Here is a 23921-nt window from a genome sequence, read left to right on the forward strand (position 1 = left end):
CGGTGACAGATCCGCGTACGATGCGGATGCCTCGTTTTCGACGGTCGAGAAACGCGCGGCTACCGAAGCCTCAGGCCCTGACGCTTTATATATAGAGGCTGAGCCACGAGCAGACAGGCCGTGCCGCTTAAATATAGACGAAATGCAATGGGGTGTCTCGCGCGCGAGCGAGAGAGACACGGCCTCGGTGCGCTCCACCGTGGCTAGATATAGTGACTTCGCGAGATAAGGGTGTCAGACCGATGGGTCCTCAATGTCAGATACGAATGGGTCAAGAATGTCGTGGCAACGAGTGGACTTGCTCGGTAAGGAACGACCTTAATCGTTCGTGGGACGAACAGCCATGGGAAAGAATGGCAAGGGACGTTTAATGGTACAGGATATTTTTAGCTACTCGAAGGTTTCTGTACTAAACGGAATTGATTTCTGTAAAATGATGGAGGATTTGTTTAAAGGTTTTTGAACCGATTTCCTGTAGTAGGATCTTCATGGTAACCTATATGGAGATTTTCTAGTGTTTGTTTATCGATGCATCGAGAATCGAATATTCGTCTGAGAATCGGTACCATTGTTGGATGATGTAGAGGTTTAAAAGACGTTCGATATCGAGTATATAAAGTATTCGATCGGGATCACCTAGTAACAGAAGCTAACCTAAATCCTCGACTGATTTTCCACTAGACGTGCACGCGTTGCTCAGGATTAGGCTGAGCCAACGTCAACGAACTTGGAGATTCGACTGAAACGAGAGCACTTGTGTTCACGAGGAATTCGTCGGAGGCGAGGGAGACGGGGAACGACGTGAACCGGAAGTCTCGAATCCTCGATTCGATCGTTACCGCGTCGGAAGGCTCGAGCCGTTTCGAACCGGTCACGAGACGCTACCGCCTAACCTAATTCCGCGACGGCATTGCAGCCGAGGGAGCAGCAGCGGTTTTCCCACTAGGCGGGCGACGCACGGTAAATTCGATCGGCGATGTATCGGAGCCGGCGAGCCCCGATAAACTCGCGGCGCGCTCGGTCCCGGCCGCGGTGCAAGATCACGGGCAAGAAACACGGATAAAAGGAGGCCGATAATCTGCCGGGAGTGGGGCACACAGCCGTGGAACGGAGTCCCCGTGTACGCAGGGAATAATCATGGCCGACACGGCACACGGCGTCGTCTGCTAGGAGTCGTCTCCTGCTCGAACGCGTTGTCGTCCGCGGCTCGACTGCGACGCGAGGAACAGGCGACGAGAGGGTATCGGGTGTGTGACATTGCGACTCGTCACGAGCGTCGAGCCTCTCTCTCTCTCGTGACACGAGCTCTCGCGTAATAAAAACACCGGAGGACGGATAGGCGAAGGAAGAGAGGAGAGCGACGAGACGCCAGAGGACGACGGTGTGCGTGCGTACGGACGCGAAGAGAGCCCGATAGAAACGGAAAGAAACGGAAAGAAACGCGGCGACACACGCGGTGTAACGTTAACCGATTCCCCGTGCGTCTCCTTCGCTATACGGCTCTCTCCCTCCTCGTCCTCCCAACCGCCGAGCGTGCACCGTCGTCCCTCTCGCACACTCTCGGCAGTCCGGAACGGCGAAGAGACGGATACAGAGAAAACTTGTAAACAGAATTTCCACTTACTTGCCCAACTCCTCCTTCAGCTCGTAGTTGTCACTGAACCGCGTGCAAGCGGTCGGAGTAGCCATGCCGAGGTATCGCGATTATTTACCGCACCAACCGAGGAACGTAAGCGCGAGAGCCACTGCCGGCCGCCACTACCGCACACGCTAAGGGAAACTTCGCTGGTCGAATTCGATCAATAGAGGGGAACCGCCGCGGCGCTGCTAGAACAGCGGGTAACGGCTCGGTCCGTGACAAGAGGGATGGGGAGGGTGTTCGTTCGTTCGTCAGGCCGGGCCGGGCCGGGCAAGAGGGGAGGTCCGCTTTCTGTCTGCGGGAGACGTCCGCGTTTAACGTTGGCCACCGACGGTGGGGCGAAATCGCGGCCGTGCCAGCAAATATTTGCGGGCAACCGACGACAAACCGTCTCTATCTCTCTCTCTCTCTCTCTCTCTCTCTCTCTTTCTCTCTGTCTGTCTGTCTTTCTTTCTCTCTTTCTCTAGCGTGTCTATCTCCTCCTTTCCGCGACGCGTCCGCACTGCTCGCCGGCAGACCGTCGACTGACTCGCGTAGTGCTGCCCCCGCTGACTACGGCCTCCCGAGCAATGGCGCAGGCGATGTGATTGCTCGCCGTGCACCGCCGGTAATGGCGACACGAGCACTAACTATATACCTGTACAGACGAAGCGTATAGGGGAACCGAGTATAGGTACGACGATACTTGGCACGTCGCGCACGCTGCTCCAACGCGCGTGAGCCGAACGCGCTCGCTGCCGATTCGAATCCGATCACTGCGTTCGGTTAATAGGGACCCGGAGCCGGACGTCGCGGAGGAGGAAGCCGCCGGAGCGATTACGTTCGCGGAGGAGGCACGTGATCTCTCAAACGGAACACGTGAAATCGAACCGCTCGATGCCTCGGGACGCGTGCGTCGAATGAGGCAGGAAGACACACTCGGGACGGTTGAACGCGGCCGAGGTAGCTTGAAAGGACGTAGTTCACCGTGTCACCGTTACTGATCGCAGAGGGCGGCAGAAATATTCGAGCGATCAAAGAATACACCGAGGAATCCGCGGCAACTGTCACCGTCACGGGCGGCCCACTTCCGATCGCTAATTCGGTTTCCCGTGGACCGTGATCGAGGTATCGAACTATCGAAGGGATTCGGGACGTCTCGGTGATTTGAATATCTCGATTCTAGTTGCCCGCGTCGATGCGCCGAATCATAGAGGGCGTGACGGGGCCATGAATTTTTCACGGGATCGGTATTTCAGATTCACCGACGGAAATTCCGCCTGATTCGTACCCCTTCCGTGACACCTGGTTAGGTTAGCAGTGATACCACCGTCGGACGAGGCTCCTACGCGACGTTCGCGTGCAGCCAACCTGCGCGAAATAACCCGAGGGGTCGAGGCGACGCGTTTCAAATCGCCCGAACAGATTTTCCGGCTGCGTTCGCGCGACCACGGCCTACGGGGTCCACCGATCACTCCGCGCGACGTCGGACTCTCGCCTAGCGGTCCTTTCCTCGTCTCGACGACCGAACGACTCGTCGCCGCCTCGTCCCGTTTCCCTCGTCCCACCCGACACCGACGTCGCGAGGGCGTATTTTCCACCTCCGAATCCGGGCGAACCGCGAGCGAATCGCTCCGACGACTTCTCCGGGGAGAACCGGAAACCAGGAACACGGGACAGCGAGCGCGACGCGTTTCCGGCACGTTCAGCGCGATCCTCACCACCGAAAGGAGATGCGTACCGTCCCTGGTCAGACGGGATGCCGCGCACTGACTCGATTCCGCATGTCCGACATAAACACGAGATTTACTACTGGCGCATACGCCAACCGAACGGTGGCTCCCCGGTATCGCTTCGATCGGCTTTTTGGCGCACGTCCAATTAGAACGATACACCGTGCATAGATCTTGAGAAATTATTAGACGGACGTGTCCTACGAATAGAAATTTGTCTATCCGGCCTCTGTCACGGCACGCTGCTCGCGGGCTTCTTGTTTACTCGACGACAGGGAACGATTCTGATCCTTTCCGGACGAATGCTACCGAAGGAATGGGTAATAAGGTTCAAGTAGAAGCACCATCGGTGGAAATTTGAGATATTTGAATCGCTGAATTGGAATAACGAATAATTATCTAGGAACTGAATATTTTCAACCGCTAATTGTCAATGAAGTAATAGTGGAATGAAGGATTAGCAGATGTAGCTTATATTTGTTTCGAGTTTCCGGCTGCGCCACTGGAGGGGTTAGGTCATAGAATCTGAACAACCGTGGTGTAGGTAAACTTTCTGTTTATATGACCTTAAACTAGGACACGAATACAACTGTGTCAGTAACAAAACTCGCATAGTTCTCTCGAATACGTGTCTTATAGCAAAATTAAAGGGAACGTATCAAACTTTTTACCGGTTCCTCTTAAATACTGTACAAAATACGAGTTATCCTAAAGAATCCCGCCATTAGCCGCTCGCATCATGGCGGCGCATTCGTTATTAATCCCTCGTCCTGATCCATTCGTCGCCGGCTTACCGGCTCGGTTAGAATTTATGGTACACACACTCACACTCGCATACACTCGCTTACCCGATAGGATACAATAATGCAAAAATCTCTTGTGACCGGGATACACGACGATCCGTCTGCCACAGTCTTCGTTAGAAAATGACTTCGTCAGAGAAGTGGAATCACAATTAGTCCGTAAACTGAAAATGCAGCTTTCCTATTCACCTGATACGAAATACCGACAACCGTAAATGCACTGGAATCGTTTCCCTAGGAACTCCCTTTCGATCTCTTCCTAAATAAGAAACATATCGTTTTTTCTTTTTTCGTTCACTTCCGTCGCTAATGGTCTATTGCTATGTTGTGTATATATATAATATACATATATAAAGGCTGGTCCAAACAATTAACTCTAAGATTTAGCATTAATACACGCACGAGCCTAAGGAATATTCGCATCCGCGATCGTATGTCTAATACAAATCTATAATCGTTAAGTACTTAGCGAAAAGGATCGATCTATGATCACAAATTACACAATCCCGTTATCACGTGAACGCGTCGCGCGTCTGATAAATCGTTGTCTATCCGGTACGCGATAAAATAGCGGATAGAAACTGTCTGTATGATTAACGGGCTGTCGTCGTTGATTCATGTGACTGATAGCGACGATCGGCCACGGAATTCCCCGGACAGACCCGCCGATGGTTCGAGATGAGGTTTGATTACTCGGTCGTAACCGACTTTGCTAGGTTCCTTGGACAGTCGACGTTGCAACCACGTAGCACCGCGATATGGAAGGACAACAACTGCATTGGAATGACCGTGAGAATCCCCTGCAGACAGTCCACTGTCTTGGGGACCTCGAGGACCCTGTCCGCAAACGTTTTCGTCTCATCGTCGCCCTCCTCGCAGATCACTATTGGCTTGCCATCGCGCGCTGTCACTTGTTGCAACGCGATCATACATTTCTGTGGCAAGTCGTTGAATTAAATCGCGTGATCCTATTAGAACTGATAGATCTCTCATGCAACTTACCACGTAAACAGGGTCCCTCATGACAATCATGATGACGGGCATAGAGTCGTCGACGAGTGCTAGAGGACCGTGCTTCAATTCACCAGCCATGATACCTTCACTATGCATGTATGTCAACTCTTTGACTTTCTGTAAACAACCAGTCGCCTTGTTAGTATCTGAACGAAGTATCTTTTAAATCATGGGAAAATGGTATAGGAGACATACCAAAGCACCTTCCATACAAGTGGCAAAGTTGTATCCCCTGCCCATTATCAGCAATGACTTGTGTTGGAACAAAGACTTGGCTAGCTCCTTGACTTTTTCGTCCAGCTGCAGGACTTGGCGGATCAGTTTGTCCAGGTTCTTTAGTCCTTCGATGATCTGTTGGAACAACAAATGAACATCCTCATGTTACAATGTATCTCTATCCACACATACCTCCTGACGTCTCTTGCCAAGGGAGATCCTGTCCTCGCTCATGACCAGAGCAAACATCACAAGGGAAATGAACTGAGAAGTGTAGGCCTTCGTACTGGCCACACCAATCTCAGGACCGGCGTTTATGTGAACGCCGCAATGAGATTCGCGACAGATACTGCTACCCACAGTGTTGGTGATACCAACGATCAGCGCTCCACGACCTTTACAATAGCGTAGAGCCATCAAAGTATCAGCTGTTTCGCCTACAAGAGAATCAAATTAGAAACTGAATCATCTAGGACAATTCAAACGTTTAACACTCTTTGTTACAGGATACGTTAGACCCACCTGACTGAGAAATAAAGAAACACACGTCATCCCTGTACACAGGTGTGTTTCTGTCCAAGAAGTCAGAGGCCAGCTCGACCATAACTGGTAACTCGGTCAGTTCCTCTAGCAGTTGCCTGGTAGCAATCGCAGAATGGTAGCTGGTTCCGCAACCAATGAGCATGAGACGCCTGCATCTCTTTATCTCAGGAATGTAGTCCTACGAGTGAACGCACCATCGATTGATCGTTATCATCCTATTTATTATTTCATTCGCCGTTTATTAATATTACTTCCAGCCTACCTTGATGCCTCCCAACGTCACCGAGTTGTCTTGGAAGTTCAGACGACCCCTCATAGTGTTCACCACCGACTCGGGTTGCTCGAAGATTTCCTTCTGCATGAAGTACTCATAGTTGCCTTTCATAATCTGCTGGATCTCGATCTTCAGGGTGGTGATCTCTCTTGCATGGGGATCGTCCATGCAACGACGGAGACGGTGAATGCTGAGTGCACCCTCCTTCACCGCAGCCACGTCGTCATCCTAGAAACAGAGGATCGAGAAAAGCTTTGAATTGACTCGAGAATCCTCAGAAATTCTAAAATGTCGAATACAGAGACACACGAGTAGATCTCTCTATCCATCGCTAAATTATCTAGGACAATTTACCTCCAAGAATATCACACGATTCGTGTGCTCGATCACGGCGCTGGCATCCGAAGCGAAGAAGTATTCGACCTCTTTATCCTCGAGCGGCTGGAACTCGGAAGTGCTCTCGCTGCGTGGGATCACCGGAAGTTCAGGATTACGGCCGTGCGGTCGGTGGTCTGCCAAAAATGAAATACTTATTCCCTCTGGTCGAAACGCGGGGTGAATCGATATCGTACAACGTCTATGGTACAATCCAGTATGGTACTGCGCGAACAAATGGAACTCATCGATTAATTGTACCATAGAGGATTCGGCTCAAGAAATGTACACTTTATGCGTGTAGATACAAATCAATGTACAGAAATATAGGCTTCTTGGACAAGAGGCATGGCCAGTGCACCAAAACAGCACGACGCTGCTCAGCTAGTACGACAATGTCACGAGAAATCTACGTGTGATCACGCATCGTGCCATTTTTTTCATCGGTTTTACAAGCCCTACACCAAATTAGAAAAAATTGTCGTAAGGTGGACTGCGGACGTTTACGCGACTTGGCTGACGTTCACGTAGACAAATAAAATAGAAGTATATTCCGTGTGTGTTTTCGTTTGAAACACGTAGCTCGAACTTTGGAGATATTTCAAGCTAGTGGAACTTTATTCTCAACGATCCGCAATCAAGTGGTGAGTAACGATGTCGTTATAATAAATACCTTGCATCCTTAAAATAAATGTACTCAAATAAGTTTATCCACTCCTGAAAATGATAAATAATCTCTGTAGCCGTGACAGTGAGAATAACAAAGCAAGTTTCCGTTAATCTGTTAATACATTTCGCGTTATTTTTCTATTAATCACCTGACACGATCATTGTATTTAGACTGCGAATCCTGTACACGACAATTCGATCTCGTACTTTGTCACTGAATAGTTTCCTCGGTAAACAATTGCAGAGAAACAAATCCCCTATAAAAGATTCACAGTCTAACTGCCGATCGTACCGCTGCGTCAGATCGTTCCCATGCAGAGTAGTTAATAATCGACGGATTACTTTAAATAGATCGACGAACATAATGCGATCTTATTAACAAAGGCGTACTGCGTTAAAAATGCGCAACGGGATCGTGAACCTTAAAACGGAAGCTACAGTTATCCTCTCATAAACGATACATCTGTTCGAAAGCGAAATGGCGGTCAGAGGAAGCCGTGTGGGTTCCAGGTGTTAAATCCCCTGCGTCCTTACTGAAAAAGAAACGCGTGTTCCGGAAATACGTACGGAAAGCTTGACGGACACCAACACCGATCCCCTCAAAGTCAATCCGATCGGAAGAAGCGATTGCGCGCGACTCTTTCGAGTGTGAAGAGACAAGCAACGAGCGGAACCAAAAGCGAACAAAAGCGTATATGAACGTAAAGTATTACCTTGTGTCGGGGCTTCAACTTCTGCTCAAATTTCAATGCAGGAGTAGGGGGAGGAAATACGAGAAAAAAAACAAAATAATTAGCAAAAAAAACAAGTAACGGAATGACATAACATTCATCGGCGACACAAAAATTCGAATACCAACGTTGAATGTGGCGCGCGATGATGCCGTAACAATGGCCGGTGGAACAATGGCGGAAGATGGCGGTGACGAGTACGAAAACACAAGCAGGATTCTACGAAATATTTTCTTTATTCAATAGTTAATGAAACTTCTGATAAAATCGATAAATGTTGCACTCGATTGTTATGATTTTTAATAGTGAATAACTCGAATTAGAAATGTATAAAATAAATATATCGTAGCATTAATTTGGAAGAGATAGGGAGAGGAATAGGATGAGGATAGAGAGGAATGAGAATGTTCTTGAACAAAAAAGAGACCATTTTCAGCCATTGTTTTTTAATTCGCGTGATGCAACGACTGGGATAAGTTGTTCGGAACGGTCTATTTTAAGAGTATGGAAATTTCATTGTAAATATTCATTAAGTCTCCGCAACAGCTTGTCCCAGGCTGCAACCGGCTATTACTATCACAAAGCTACAAACGCATAAGCTTCTGCCGAGAATATGAAACGGAAATTTTGAAAATTCCGAATTGGGTTCTATGACTCGGCTGTTCTTACACATATATTTGAAGAACGAGTACGGTTGGTCATGTTTCCAGGCAATTACATGTACGATTAAAACACATAATTTCATGTGAAGAATTTCGACCGAATCCGGTGGACAAAGAAAAGCCAATGTTACCTTGTTACTTTGTTATAAAAAGAAGTAAGACAGAGACAGTAACTTAAAAAAGGCAGACACTTAGAGACACAGAAATGAGACGCTATCCGAATTATCGTACAGTTCCTTTTTTTAAGAAACACAGCACGTCGATCGTTTCGAGACACTGATCAGAAGCGAAATTTGTCTTTGCATGCGTTCCTCGGACACTGGACCATCCAAATGATACGTATTTATTAATAAATTAATCGTCAAGAAGAAGACGATTCTCATGGGTTAAAGTTCGTTGAGAAGGAGGGTCCAAAGTCGAGGAGAAAAATAAGTGTAGAGTAGTGTAGAGTAGTGTATATACCTTTGTTTACGAGTGGTTGTTCATCTGTCGAGACGAAAAGTTGAAGGAGAACATAACCGGAAGGTGTTCATGCAAAAGAAACATCATATAGTATCGGCTTGAGACTGAATCACCCGAGAGGAAGTTCGCATGCAGCTTTCACTGAACTTCCGGGGAACAAACGAACTAATGTAAACTTAAATTAAACGGGACATCAAATGCTATCTATTTCTCCCGGAAATTGTACAAGTAAATGCTTCTATATTTACAGCGAAATGAAAATCCGAATGAAATTCAACGAAGCGTCTAAAACAATAGATTCGCAAAACTCAAATTCGTCGAGTGCTTTCCCTACTAATCGACAATTAATTACAAACTTATATCGAGGGTTAAAAAAGAAAGGTAAGCAGCTATAGTACAATGTACACAAAATAGTACAGCCGGTTAAATGTATCTTCAGCGACTAGCAACAGTGAACAAGATACCTTGTATTAGTGTTCGTTCATTAGATACAGTAATTAAACATATATCCCCGTTAACATAGTCGTGTAATCCCATTCTACTAATGAACATTAAAAGGGAGTACACACAGTAGCAATGAAGTAAACGCTATTCGGTGAGTATTCCTGTAAACGTACACAATTATTATTCACTTCGCTAAGTGAGCTACTACGGTTACCACAGGTTCGTATTAAAGTATAGATGCATGCTATCGTAAATGAGCAAAATTAGTTCCTGCACATAAAAAACCATCAAATACTCTCGCACATAATTTCCACCGAACTGCCATACCAACCTCCTTGCAAGGGGACACAATGTAGGGTGGAGCGGTGTGGAGGAGGATAATAAAACTATAGTTATATCATTCACATTTGCCCCTTTAAAATGGAAGAAAAAAAAAAGAAAGGAAAGACATATTCAGAAGCAACACGCTCGAATGGTACCATTCGAACAGTGTGAAAACCCTCGGCGCCCGATTTACCAGAAATAGCCTTGTGATCTCTCCGAAAGTTTTTCACTAATTTATACCTTTCTCTTCGGTATGCTAGTGAGCTCTATCGATCGTCCCACGGCACGCCAGTTGACCGACTTACCTTTGCCATAGAGGATCGGCACGTGATCGGTGGCCAATCTCGTTTTCGTTTTGATGCCGACGAGCAACGGCGACCCCCTCCTAGTTGCCACGCACTCGCCCGGGAAATACTTGCTCTTGAAGCACAGGGCGAAAGCGCCTTCCTAAAAATGCGATTAGAATGTCAACGATACACAAATAAACATGCACGTGACGCTGTACATACAGATATTGTTTCACGAATATAATCGTGGATTAATGTTAATTTTAGATACAATAAACGCAGATAGCCGATGTCAACGCTAGAACCACCGAGCAAACGAGTTCAGTGTTTCCTATTTTCTTTTATACAAATTAAAATATCATACCAATTTACGTGTATCTTAGTTTTATCTTAGTTTTAAGTAGTTATGACTCATCTGGTGGTTCTAGCGTTGAACATTAAACACGACCGAATGAATTGAATATAATCAAAGATCCCACTTCACGTGTGCACGGAATTTCAGAACCACTGAAAGTTGAACGTCTGAAATCGCTAATTAGAAGATGGAGATAACGGATTCCGTCTCGGTGGGACTCAGTTGAAGCACAATCGCGGAGTTTTCTCGTGATATTCTGGTTTATTCCGGAGGCGGAAACCGTGATTATATTCAGTGTTGACTCGACGCCAGGTATTCGTTCCATCCGCCCCTGCCCCATTGTTGTTGGTAGCTGCGCTCACCAATTGTTGCACGACCTGCTCGACGAGCTCGCGGAACGAGTAAGCCGGATGCTGTACCCAGAGATGGTGAATAAGCTTCGCGATGACTTCCGTGTCGGTTTCACTTTCGAAGACGTAGCCCCTTCTCTGCTGAAGCAACGTCTTCACTTCCTTGTAGTTGGTCACGATGCCTGAACAAACGCGTAACGATTAAAGACACCAAGATTTTCCTATTCTCGTATACGATTGTTCAAAGCCGTGATAGGAAACACGCGGTTAAATAATTATTACCATTGTGAACAACCAAGAAACCGTGTTCGCTGTCCGACCTTTGGGGGTGAGAGTTCACTTCCGACGGGACACCGTGGGTCGCCCAACGTGTGTGCGCGATACCCACATGGCTCAGCGTCTTTGACTCGAAATCGATATTGGTACCTGCCAGAAAAGTAGATAAATAATCAATAGTAGAACACAGGCAAGACACATGAGTCGCTCAGAAGCCAATGCGGTTAAGTGTAGAAAAGAAAAACAGGAAATTAATATTTAGCCTTCTGAAATGATACAACATATTCAGAAACGAGTAAACATTATTCATTCGAAATTTATTAATTTTGAAAATTTGTAATTTATTAAAATCAGAAAAGATCAACCGCATTGGCCTCCGAGCGACTCATAAGTTTAATGTCCGTTGAGACACTTCCTCCAATGACACCTTTCATTTCGAAAAGTTCAATGTATAATGTCATGCTTACGATAAAATATTTCCTCCTCGAGCGCCTTGACTTTTCCTTGCTTCTTAATAATCGCAATATCCTTGCCGTCGGCGGTATCAAGGGCGACCCCTGAAACGCGACGAAACGTCTGATAAACGACCACCTCGCTGCCCCACAATTTTTAATCGCCTTTCTATTTCCGGGAGTCGTGAAAGTTCGAATTCCCACGCGCGATCGAACGATCCGTTTTTTCCCCGAGCAATTTCTCCGGGAAACGAGAGAAGGATCTTTTTCGAGTCATCCTCACCTGCCGAATCATAGCCCCGATACTCGAGCCTCTTCAGTCCGCCGACCAACAGCTCCAGAATCTCCTTCCTGCTCTTCGGCGTCAGGTAATTCAGGTACGCGAAGATTCCTGTGGAACAGAAGTACCATTCGCCTTGAACGATCGCCCTTCAACCGACCCATCGATCCAGATACCGATGAATCAGAAAATCGCAACGTAAGAAATAAAGATCTAACGATAGAATTCCTCAATTAAAACATTTCTAATTCCAACGAACGAACATCTCAACGTTACCATCGAAAATGAACGATCTTTGAATCGCAACTGTTGCAACGTCCATTTTAACCCTTAACGGAGCAATCTATCAATATTTGTATCCCTATTATTATTGAAATATTCACACTCAACGCGTTAAGCATTGCGCTAGGTCACTTCTGTGAACTTCTTTCTTGTTATCTGTTACGGTAGTTTCCGGCGGTAAACTCGAGATACTTCCGGTCCGTTAAGAGTTAATATCCACGATCAACTCTGAAACCCCGGAGATTAAACGCACGAAAAGCCAGTAAAATTAATGTAATTTCTCCGAACAGTATTTTCCAATAAATTATGTTTTACAATCTATTCTCAGAAACGACTTATCGGCGATCGCGCAAGGATCAAACTTCATTCGATCCCCCGATACCTCCGTCCATTTTTCGTCCGGTTCGCGTGTCGTTGAACCGTCAGCTCGAAAGCCGGCCGACCGAATGATTTATCCGGCGGCTATCTAATACTTTCAACAATCGATTAATCAGCGCTCCCACCTCCCGCCGGCCGTACAATGGTGATAGAAAACGCGTAGACCTTCGACGCGTTTAACCGATACCGGCATTTTTCTTTCCTATTCACCGCGGCTGACTGCCTTTTCTTTCTTGCCCGGTCTGACGCGTTCGCCGCTCGAAGGCCGACGATAAAACGCGGAAACGACACGATTTATCGGAACGGACGCGCCACTCTTTCTCACCCCTGACCGACAACCCCGATCCGCGTGTTCGACGACGCTTTCCGTGCCGGATAGAGATCCATCTTACGGGTAATCCGTCGGTAGGTGTGATTTTTGAGGAATGCAGCCGCTCGATCGCGTCGAACGGGAGTAACGGCTGGTGTAATTTCAACATTCGCCGGTTTATGGAGCAGAATTTCACGGTTGATCGTCGTCTAAATCACGCGCCAAGCAATTCTCCCATTACGTGACTCATACTCGTCAGAAGCCGATACAGTTACGTCGATTTTTAATATCTCCTGATCTTCGATTTACAATTTAGTCTGACTGAATCAATTTCTTTCATAATCTCGCAAACGTCTATCTTCTCCATAATTGCAAAAAGTCAGAAATGGATCGAACTACCTTTCCAGTAGTTTCAGCGTTGATTTTCGGAATGTTTCTTTCCTACTTAACCGCACTGGCTTCTGACTCGTGTAATACTCGATCATCTCGAGCACCTGCTCCAATTAATCCAGGCATCGCACTCGTAAACGCGACCCTCCCGCTCCCCTCGAGCGAAAAACAAATGGTTCCGGCGCCGAACACCGTCGCCAAGGAACGGGTACGCGGTTCGAGGTCCCCGGCGGCATCGCAAAAATGCAAAAAGTCGTCGCCCGTGAGGCGAACCCACACGCGGCCCGTGTCGCGGCTGCTGAAAGGAGAGGCGAGAGGGAGAGGCAGGCGGCCAGGTAATTCGCGCGACACAGGCGCGCAGGTGAAAGGGAAAGCGCGCGTGCTTGTGAATCGGTGGCGAGGAGTCACGCTTCGTTTAGGCCCGATACACACTATCGGTCAGGTCTCGCGATCCGCTCTCGGCTCGATCGACCGCGGGGTTACCGCAACGGAATCGTCGGTTTTCAACCCCTTGCACTCGGAAGTTTCTCGCTGGAAATATTTAACATTTTTTGAGGAGACGACAATGATATTCTTCGAAGCTAACTCGAAGGGAAATTAGAAGTATATTGAGAGACAAAGACATTTATTCCAACATTTCACGTATAGAAAGTTCAACATTAGATATCAGAGTTTATAGTTTTAAAATCAAGTGGTGACTGAGAGTCACCTGAGTGCAAAGGGTCAACACTAGAACTACCGTATTGTAGTCCGATTGTTTTGTTTCGCCATTATCGATATCTTAAAAGCATTGAATATCCGAAATGATCTTGAAAATAAATAGCTTTGACTTGAATACCATAACGAATGTCTGAAGAAACCGAAAATAATCTACTGTTAGAATTTTTATAAGGATTACATATCAGGTGTATTAAATTCTCGATAGTAGTGTTAAACACATACGTTTCGCAAACCACTGCGAAGATAATGATCGTCAAGGGACAAGGAGGAAGGAGGAACGCACAAGTTCGTGTAACAAAAACTGAAGGTTACCAATGTGTTGCTAAGTGGTCTCTGTACAAAATGACTTTCATTCGAAGAATAGCGATTTACGAATAAATTCCGTTTCTGTGTTCAGATAACGTTCGAATCGAAACGCAGCATACCCATTGTCATTGAAGAAACTTTATACTATCCCCGTAATGCAAAGAAGATATAACCACCATATGTTCAGCTCTATTTACAACTTTTGTCTGAAGCATTTCTTCACTGTGACCCTGTATTCTCGAATTATTTGTAACGTGTGCGTTCAAACTGCATTGAGTCGCTCAGAAGCTAATGCAGTCAATTGACTTTTGTCAATTTCAATGGAATAAATGATATTCCTTCTCAATATTCAAGGATTTACTAGTTTCTTCACTGTGTCTAGGTCGGAAAGCTCTTGTAGCTTCTGAATATGTACAATCATTTCAGAAGCTGAATTTTCTCAATGTTTCTTTTCCAGACTTAACCGCATTGGTTCCTAAGCGACTCAATTGTTTCGATCTCGATCTGCCTTCGTTCACCGGAACGAACAGACTAAGACCTTTTCGTGAACCGATAGTGTGTATCGTGCCTTAGAAACGCGTGTACCGTGTCGTAGCCTGTTCCCCTCCACGCTGGCCGTTGCCTTTTCTTTTACCCCTTTTTTCTCCCGCGTCGTTCCCTTCGCCCCGTGCCGGTCGCCGATACCGTATCAATTTTCCGCGACACGGAGACCGTAAGCGAGTGGAACCAACGCGCGTCATTACGTTACACGATTATTGTTGCACGAGCGGGTTGGTTTCGAGCGCGAGCCGATCGGATACCCGGTCGCGGGATAGTATTTTAACCGGTGGAATTCAAGAGGATCGGATTTGAGGCGACGTCCTCGGCTTAGAAACGCCTCTCGGGTCGCGACGCTTGGGTTGCGCGATTGTTACCTTTCAACGTGAGCCGAGAGGCATTTCGCGTGCGATTCTTCGCTATTAATTCGAGAGTCTCGTTTGGTACCGGCTTAACGCTAGATTTGCGGACGATTGCTCTACAACTGATTCTATCGTTCGTCTATATAAATCTCGAAGATCGTAGCTTCGAAACCAGAGTACTGCAATGCGTATTCGCGTATTGCATCAGCCCAAACCGACTGAAACTGTTACCAATTAATGAACGTTCGAATGATTTCGTTGACCTTGTAAGATTTCTTACTTCCAATTACTTTGTGTATCAAAAAGGGACACTGATTAAGAACAAACGAAATTCCCTCGATTATGATGCAACAAGTAATCCAACATCGATGCAACACGTTTCACCTTAAGAACCAAAGGGGTGTTCTGTCACACAATCGAGGAAAGGAGGGTTGACCACGTCTAAGCACACACGACACTCGAAAAATTAGTACATGGATAATCGTTCCATGAACCACAAAAGCGTTTGGATCCTCGACATCGGATGGACAGAATCTCTGATCGGGGAAGAATCGGAACGGAACCTACCGCCCATAGCGCGCACAGTCTATCCAACCCCAAAACACAGTCGAATAGGGATCCTCGTTCCAGAAGACAGACCACCAGACAGGCGACTGTTTAGCCAAATAGCAGAAAGGAGAACAGTCGTAGACGACCGCAGCCGTCCAACGGAGATATACAATTCCGATTAGGAGATTGTTGGTGTGCGTTCGATAGACAATCCCATCGTCGACCGATTCCACAATGGCGCGATAAGGGAAGCCTCCTCTACGTCTAACGTGTCGAATAGGGACGTTCCGTGATTCCCCCGCGTGCTTTCGAAGAAATCGGCGGCCACGCGGCCGACCACCAGGTGGCGGGAGGGATGATGATGAAATAATATCCCCCGTTAAATAACTACAGGTGGCGGAGGCCGAGGAAAAGAGAGCACGGTTCGCGATAACGTTTATCCCGATAACACGACGCAAGGTCCTGGCCTTCTATCTTCGTTCGACGGATTGTTCTGTTAAAATTTTAAACTAAACTCGACCATCGTTGGCGTTCAAATGAAAAAACGTGTTCTCCGATTGAAATGATTAGATCGAAAGTAATATATTTCAGTAGGTGGATTGTTTACAGCTGATACAACCGCATTTTATTCTTAGCTCGTTTAATCGGTTTCCGAGAAGCAACTATTGCGAAAAGCTCGTTGAGAAGTGTAAATAATCAGGGATTAAGCGAGGAGGATTATGCGAATCGTCATTGGAACGTAAAGTGAGAACTTTTATCTACAAGCACAGGACGGGAATGAAGTTTTTTCGAGGAAGTCAGAGACAATCGGGAGAGCTTTTTTCCCCTGAGTTTTATCTATTTCTTTGGTATTAGACTAGTTACATTGACGCAAGCTAATTGAGATTACACTTGTGTTTCCATCGATTAGGAACAACATTGTTGAATAACCATCGACCGGAAGTTGTTCTCTGAGCGTCGAGTGTCAATCATCCTGTTTCGATAAACCCGCTCTCGATAGAAGTAGATTAAATGTAGTAACAACGGAAAAATGCAGTTGCACAATCGGCCTATCGGGGACTTTCATTCCAGCGGCGATCGATTCCTCGTAATCTTTCTATTTTTTTTCGTGTAAACGTTAACGCGGTCTCGAGCCCGTTTAATCTCCGTAATATGAAATCAGCAATGATCACTATCTTTCCCAGATTTCGTGGTGAAAAATGATCATCCTTCGAAGAAGAAGAAGACACGATCTGGACAGAACTATACAATTACTTTCGATAACGGATATAGCCGTGTAATAAACGATAACGAACCTTAAAGCAAACTTCTAATTTCGTGGATCGACAGATCGAAGATAAACGATAAAGGCAACACGTTGGTATCTCGATTATCCGAACTAATTGGGGCCCAGGTGATTCGGACAATCGAGTACATAATTCTCGTTAATAAATGTTAATAAATGATCTAGTTCGCTACAATCGTTAACCAGTTTTACTATTGAATAATTACACGTGTCCGATGGATCTGAAAATCGTAAGAAACGATAATCCTTATCGCGGAATTCTCTAATGTAAAAATTGAATTGTCATAATCGATAACAATGATCTCCGTTATCTTCTCATCAGTAACGAAGATTCTTCTGCCGCTAGAACATCGCTGGCGCGAGTAAATCTAGCTTCGGATAAACGGGGTTCCGCTGTGGCAAAAGAATCGCGCTCGCGGTTGCACCAAAATGGCGGCGGGGAACGGTAGCAGGTGAAAGGGGGACCGAAAACTCGCGCAGGAGTATCTTCAACGAAGGACTTCTTGTCGGACGGGTTATCGTGACCTTCGGGTCAGGAAATTCTTGCGCGAATTGTCACTGCTCTTAAAATTCCGGCAGTGTTCGCAGGAACAGAAGCAAAACGAGCGGACAGACCAACAGGATGACGAGTGAAAGGATGCTCGAGTGGTTTTAGGCGGCTCGAACGGGGGCTCCTAGTGCTTTTGTTTCGTCGATTCGCTGAATTCGATCCCGCAGGAATGCGAACTCCGCGGAATTGAAAACAGAACAAACAAATCCTTAATAGCCTTCAACCTTTGTCAACCGGAGAGAATTCGATTTCGGATCGAATTTTCTTACGCGGATGAATTCTAAGCAACAGCTGTTGCCCATATGTAGCGACGCTGGACCCATTAACGCGTCGAAGGAACTCCTTTTGCTCTGCTGTCCATTTAGAGCAAATTAAAAAAATTACGTTCGAATACGTTCTACAAAATACTGCAATTCCAAGTTGAAAGTTGTGAAAACTCTCCGTTTATACTAGTATAAGTGTACAGGTCACATTATTTCATCGAAGATTCTGTTGAATTAAGCATTATACAAATTAAACAGACACAGATGGTTCGCGCAGTCGTTTAAATTCCAACCCAGCTGGTCGAGCACGCAAACAAACGCCATCTTGAGCGCAGAAGGATGTTCGTCGCCCACCGCGTTCCACGCAACGGCCGAAGAATTCCCGCGCCTTCTAATCGGCGACAGCCAACGATATCCTTCGAAAATCGAAAATTCCGAAGGACAATCGAACGGTATCGAAACAACATTCCGGCAAATTACGAAAGCGTGAGAGCCGGGGCCGCCTTCTAACGGGCAACAAGAGTGCGAACGTGTTGCAACCGGCTGAGTCAACGAGTTCTCAAAGTTCATCGAATATGTCCGTTCCTTCCTTTTTTTTTCCCCCCTCGTCTTTTTCTCGCGTTCTTTTCTGTCTGTCGGCGGTTTCTCCTGTTGTCCAATAGACACCGGGCGCGCGGTTACACCGCAACAATGGCGTCTAATCTGCACGGAGGATCGGGGAACAGGCCCGGCCGTCGACGCGGCCCAGCCCGCGGCCGACGAGTGAAAGTTTCCTCGTGGCGAGCTGGACGGATAGGGTGCAGCAGCCCGGCACTACGGGACAGTTACACGTGACATTTAGAGGAGACGTGGCCCCGAGGCGCGCGGATCTTGTATCCTCGATAAGACAGGACTCTCCGCGGATCCTTTCGCCTCGGCGACACCAGTTCACCTTTACCTTCCTCACGAAATCGAGACGCGAGCTGCGCAGCGGCCTCGCAACCGCAGACCCGATTATTTTTCTGGTCCGCGCGAATTCCGAGGTCCGCGTTCGCCCTCGCGGGAATTCGCGGGGATTGCGAAAGAGTTTCTTTGAATTTTTCGGGTCTCGAGAGATCTACGACTGCTTTAGCGAGAACTTAAGAGGACTTTGATTGGGGAAATAAGATTGCGAAAGAGTTTCTTTGAATTTTTCGGGTCTCGAGAGGTCTATGACTGCTCTAGCGAGAACTTACGAGGACTTTGATTAGGAAAATAGGATTGCGAAGGCTCTATTTTGATTTTGTGAATATTACGAGATCCTTGATCGAGTTTATGAGAAAGCAGGCAAGGTCATGATAGTGCAAGAGTATAATTATTGTAGCGAACCCTATATCAGCCGGTGTCGCGTAAACGAGATGGTTTATCAACCACTGGCATGAGCGTGTGACCTCGGCGTTTTATCGAATTTAAATATATGTTGCGAAGCATGGCTCTTGATAATAAAGGTAAATAAACACTGGGTGTCACAAGAATATTCATGAATGGTTTTAATTGTTTCTAGAGAAACTTCGTTTGCTTAGATAATTTAATGTGCACGGTGAATAATACGATAATAGAACGGAAAACAGATACTCCGTTTTCTTGAAAATTAGGAGTGTGATCGAATTAATTGGATCGAGGAAATTCAATCTCGATTCATGGAAATCTGCGTGCCGTTCACCGGGTATAAGGGATCGGGACGTAAACACGCGGGTCGTCGACCGAGACGGTCGCGGCTCGATCAGGTCCTCGAGAAAATGAAAATAGGCGCGCGTGTCTGGAACCGTTTGACGATAAAGGAATAAAAATACTTGAGCGTTAATAATAAAAAATGAAAGGAAATTTGTGCATCTTCCTTTCGCGGCGAAGATGCGAAAAATGGGAAATAGAACCGGCGAAATGCGAATCCAGAGAGGAATCTTATTTCGATGCGATTTTTAATGATCTATTTTTATTTGAATAATTCAATCGACGAATCGACGATATTCTCAAAGAAACAAATCGCCAGACTACTGTGACCTAATTATCGAGGAACAATTGGAAAGAACCAACAATCTGTAAGCACGATGAAGAATTAAATAAACCAATCCCCTCATTTCCCCAGCGTATCGACAGCTAATTAATCGAACACCGCTCAGTAAATTCATTCACAAAGCATTCCTGTTGATAAGACAGCGGTCGATAGCTCCGGTGTTTTTCCTCTTTGGTCAGCTACTAAATAAAACCGGACCGCGATAAGTAACCGACTAATTGCCGCCGATTATTTGAGAGCAAGGCAATTAAGGGGAATCCGAAGATAGCGGATTCGAAAATGACTAATAAACGGGAAAAAAGTTATCGCGATTGTACAGGTGTCGGCGCTTCGCTCAGGACTTCATGAATTATGGACGGATCACGGGGAGCCTGTAAATATTTACTCGCGCGATGATAAATGTACTCGAAACCTCTTTCTAATTATCATTCATTGTTTAACCGCGGAAGCATCCGCGAATTTGTTTGCGAAAGCATCGTCGGAACGTAAACGGAAGTGAGATTGGTCGAACAGTGAAAAGAACCAGAGATTCTTCTAATTGTTCCACGAAAATGACGAATCATCGAAGTCTCGGAATCGATGAAGTCGATTTCCCAAATTTTCGGAAATGTTAACGTCAAAGCATTCGATTAACTCGCGTTTTGTTCTACTTAAAACGAGCGTCCTTATCGTTGAGCTTAATCTTACGGAATAAAGAAAATTCCATTGATCATTCAAATATTGCAACGATAATAAGGATTACTTCAAAGATACACTATCTCGTGCAGTTCGGGAAACGTTTAAAGTCAATGAATCAATCACTGTTACATCCGTCATCTCCTTCCTCGAAAAGAAGAGAACCATGTACCGGATAACGAAATTATTCATTCGCAGCGTTCGGTTTCGAACGTCGATGCTCGGAGCCGCCATTAATACGGCGCTCCACCGCGAGGGGTTAATTAAATGTACACGCGTTGCGGGATGAACGGGCTGTTTTACGATCGGTCGCGTTACGAACGGTAACTTTTCGTTTTACATGGGGATTGCGCCGGTGATCCACGATTACACGGTCTTGACCGATGCTTAGCGGAGGGGGGAACGTTACGAGCACGTCGAATTCCCTTTCTTCGAATCGAACCCCGGCTGGGGACCTAACTTTCGCCGCGCGGAGACTGATCAAAAACAACATATTACACCGTTGGACGATGTGACGCAAAAACCTTTCGTAATCAACCACTCCACGAGCGGGTTCTCCGTGCCGAGTTTCTCTAGAATGTGGCCCGTGACAAATTTCGATTCTGCGTCCTCTTAACGGTGCATCGGTAACTCTACATTCCAATGTTCCGAATGATGAATCCTTCGCAGATCAAATCAATTCATTCTTTGAACGTTTTCGATATTTAACACTAGAACTACCGAGCATTTAATATGATTAATGTGTAATCCCTTAAAGAATTGTAACAGATTAATTTTCAGTTCCTTCGGATATTCGTTGTATCCAAGTGAAACTATTTTCGAAATCATTTCGGGTAATCGATACTTTCAAAGTATGAATAATTGCGAAACAAGGAACCGAGACCAGTCATTTTAGTTCTAGTGTTAAGGCCATCGATTGGCTAAAAATGTCAACTCGGTGGAGAAAGGTCACAATTAACCCTTTGCACCCAATGGTGACTCTCATTTGTTTCTTAATTTACGTATGTTTTCTTAATTTGTTTCAAATAGTGTCGCCTATGTATCATCGGAAACTGTCGAATGTTTCTAGTGAGAAGCTTCCGAGTGCAAAGGGTTAAAATGGTATCAGTGATCTAGATGAAAGAGCCGCAACAACCGTCTGTTAAGGAGTTTCAAAGCGACTCATTGTGATTCAGTTGGAGGATACGGGTACCGTTACATTTTTTGTAATGGAAACGCCGTGAGACGGTGATCGTTTGACCGATAGATCACGCCACACAGGTTGCTTGGCTTTGCTGATCATGTCTGACCGTGTTTTCGTGTGTCTGACCGTGTTTGGTTACAACTGACCGTGCTTGACCCATGTCTGACCATGCCTGACCATGCCTGACCCATGCTTGACTATGCCTGTTGTCACAGATGGCCAGGAAATATCAATTAATTCGCTGGTTTCAATTAGAACATAGGTGCAACGCGTAGCACCGATGTTTCCCAGCTTCTAATTATTATCAGACATTAATGAGATATTCTATTTACTGTCAAACACGTTAGCATGCGTCCATAGAACTTATTATTCTCTCCTTCAATACGTTCCTCGACATAAACATAAGTCTTTCACCGATAAGCATAATTGCTCCGTTTAACGACTCCCTGCGTCACTATATTGTTCCAACATTTGTTCCAACAATTACGCTCGGTGGGCTAGAACGTTATCGTTCCACCCACTCTATCTTATCGGAATTTAAAGTTCTCGATGTGGGCACGTTTTCGGGCGGACGTTAACGACGAAAATGAGTTCCGCCACTAGCGTGATGACGCGTTGCGAAAAAGAAACAAATTTTCAAGTCGGAGAAAGTCCAGGCGATCACCATGTTAACGAAAACAAATCAGCAGACTTACAGTTACAGTTACACGTGTGGCGGATGAACTCCAATTTGCGACGGCACAAGCATTAAGACCATATCAAAGGTTCCATTTTATTAATAGGATTTAATTGGCGAGATCGGGAAGTTAACCCCACCCCTGCCCCATTGGAACGCAATAGGGAATTCGATAACGCGCGAAATACGCTGCGAGTTCAATCAATTTCTATTTCCGACGGAACGGGAAAACGTACGGAACGGTCCAAACTTACAGCGACGCGTTAAAAATTATTCGTTACCTTTTCCAATGGAAGTTCATCTTCCGCGACGGCCGAACAAGCGTGTATCCACGTAAATCGATTCGACCGGATCGATCCGAAAAATCGAACGACATAATTTATTACGCGGCTAACCACTCCGACGCGTACGTGTCGTTCCAACGTGTCGTCTGTTCGCTTTCAGCGCGTTAACGAGCCTTAATTCGCGGGCGGAATTAACGCCAGGATGTTTTAAATACGTGTCCAGCTGTAAACGAGGTTTAAGGAGGCACGCGCGGCTATTAAACGTGCCAGATGTTCGATCGTACGGCGGCGTGGAGAGAATCGTGCCGGCAGCGCGTCACCGTATCGATAGAAAACGCTCGATCGAGCTGTCAAGGATCGAGATTTCGGCGAGATCGCGGCCGTCCGCTTTCTCCCTTAAAATTTCCCTCCCGAATGATCGAGCGAGGCCCGACGAATTGCCAAAAGGAAACGATGCGGAAGATCCGCGCGGTCCGCGACTGAAATTCTCTTACTCACCGCACATGTTGTTTCAGCGTTGGAATACCCGCCACGTAAGTCAGTAAGTAAGCGAGGAAAGGGAGTACGTGTGGTGAAATGCAGACAGAATTGTCACCAGTCCGGCCTCGCGACGCTCTGTCCCACAGCAAAGCACAATCTGAGCCGCACAACACTGTCTCGTGGTTCTTATGATAGGAGAATTCCTATGGGTGTGGGTATGATCACATCAACGGAACGCTGGTTGTGTGCGTACGCGATGATCGAGTCGTGCCATTGACAGTAGGCTCCATCGTCTGCACGACGACATTACAGGCACACTGGACGGTCTGACGGGTCGACGATAGAACGAAAATAGACGGTTCTTTTTCGATCGTTCTGCACAGGATACACTCGGGATGAATATATATGGATGTTCCTCAGGTGAAACGTAAATTACGGACGAGTCGTGTCGAGAAGTATTGACACGACTTGCGTTCCGACTTGCGTAGTATCGCCCACGGTATCAACTTGACATGACGGCTGCTGTCGACTGTCGATGTATATATGTATATATATTTGTTCGCTATTATTGTATGTTTTTATTAATGATGTTCCGCGAGTCATAAGGATTGAATCAGGCGTGGAGCTGGATTAAAGTGTACTAGAACTTTTGGTATTGACTCTTGTTGACTTAATCCTTATCCACAACGTCTGCTGTGACGCAGATGGCGCTAGTCGTCGACGTCGTTTCGTATCGATAATTTAGGCTGTACTGGGTATGGTGTTTAATATTTTTTTTTAGAATTCTTGAC

General features: G+C 46.2%; 2 protein-coding genes across 42 annotated transcripts in view; both read right to left on the reverse strand.

Annotated features, from left to right (window-relative positions):
• CaMKII (Calcium/calmodulin-dependent protein kinase II) overlaps positions 1–3522 on the reverse strand; it is a 156837-nt gene extending 153315 nt beyond the window's left edge. For 35 of the 38 annotated variants that reach the window (XM_076370733.1, XM_031989346.2, XM_076370732.1 and 32 more), the window contains exons 1-2: positions 3340–3506; positions 1625–2276 (exon numbers count right to left, since the gene is read on the reverse strand). In XM_076370733.1, coding sequence (XP_076226848.1) covers positions 1625–1689 — 65 coding nt within the window. In that variant the 5' untranslated portion in view covers positions 1690–2276; positions 3340–3506. The other 3 variants (XM_031989332.2, XM_031989333.2, XM_031989334.2) reach the window with 3 other exon arrangements.
• Positions 3523–3890: 368 nt separating this feature from the next.
• On the reverse strand, positions 3891–23800 carry Gfat2 (glucosamine-fructose-6-phosphate aminotransferase 2). Of its 4 annotated transcripts, none has more exons than XM_031989143.2 (15): positions 23149–23800; positions 11872–11979; positions 11604–11693; positions 11143–11286; positions 10873–11042; positions 10174–10315; positions 9101–9124; positions 7959–7979; positions 6556–6713; positions 6190–6429; positions 5907–6105; positions 5577–5821; positions 5364–5519; positions 5157–5285; positions 3891–5089 (listed from the first exon to the last, which is right to left on the reverse strand). In XM_031989143.2, the coding sequence occupies exons 1-15, from the start codon at positions 23153–23155 to the stop codon at positions 4844–4846; spliced, it is 2079 nt and encodes a 692-aa protein (XP_031845003.1). In that variant the 5' UTR covers positions 23156–23800; the 3' UTR covers positions 3891–4843. The 4 variants fall into 4 exon arrangements, with proteins under 4 accessions (XP_031845003.1, XP_031845004.1, XP_031845006.1 ...); XM_031989144.2 differs by lacking the exon at positions 23149–23800 and adding an exon at positions 15721–15972; XM_031989146.2 differs by lacking the exon at positions 7959–7979.
• Positions 23801–23921: the final 121 nt, after the last annotated feature.

The sequence above is a fragment of the Nomia melanderi genome, chromosome 9 (genome assembly GCF_051020985.1).
Source record: "Nomia melanderi isolate GNS246 chromosome 9, iyNomMela1, whole genome shotgun sequence".
NCBI lineage: Eukaryota > Metazoa > Arthropoda > Insecta > Hymenoptera > Halictidae > Nomia > Nomia melanderi.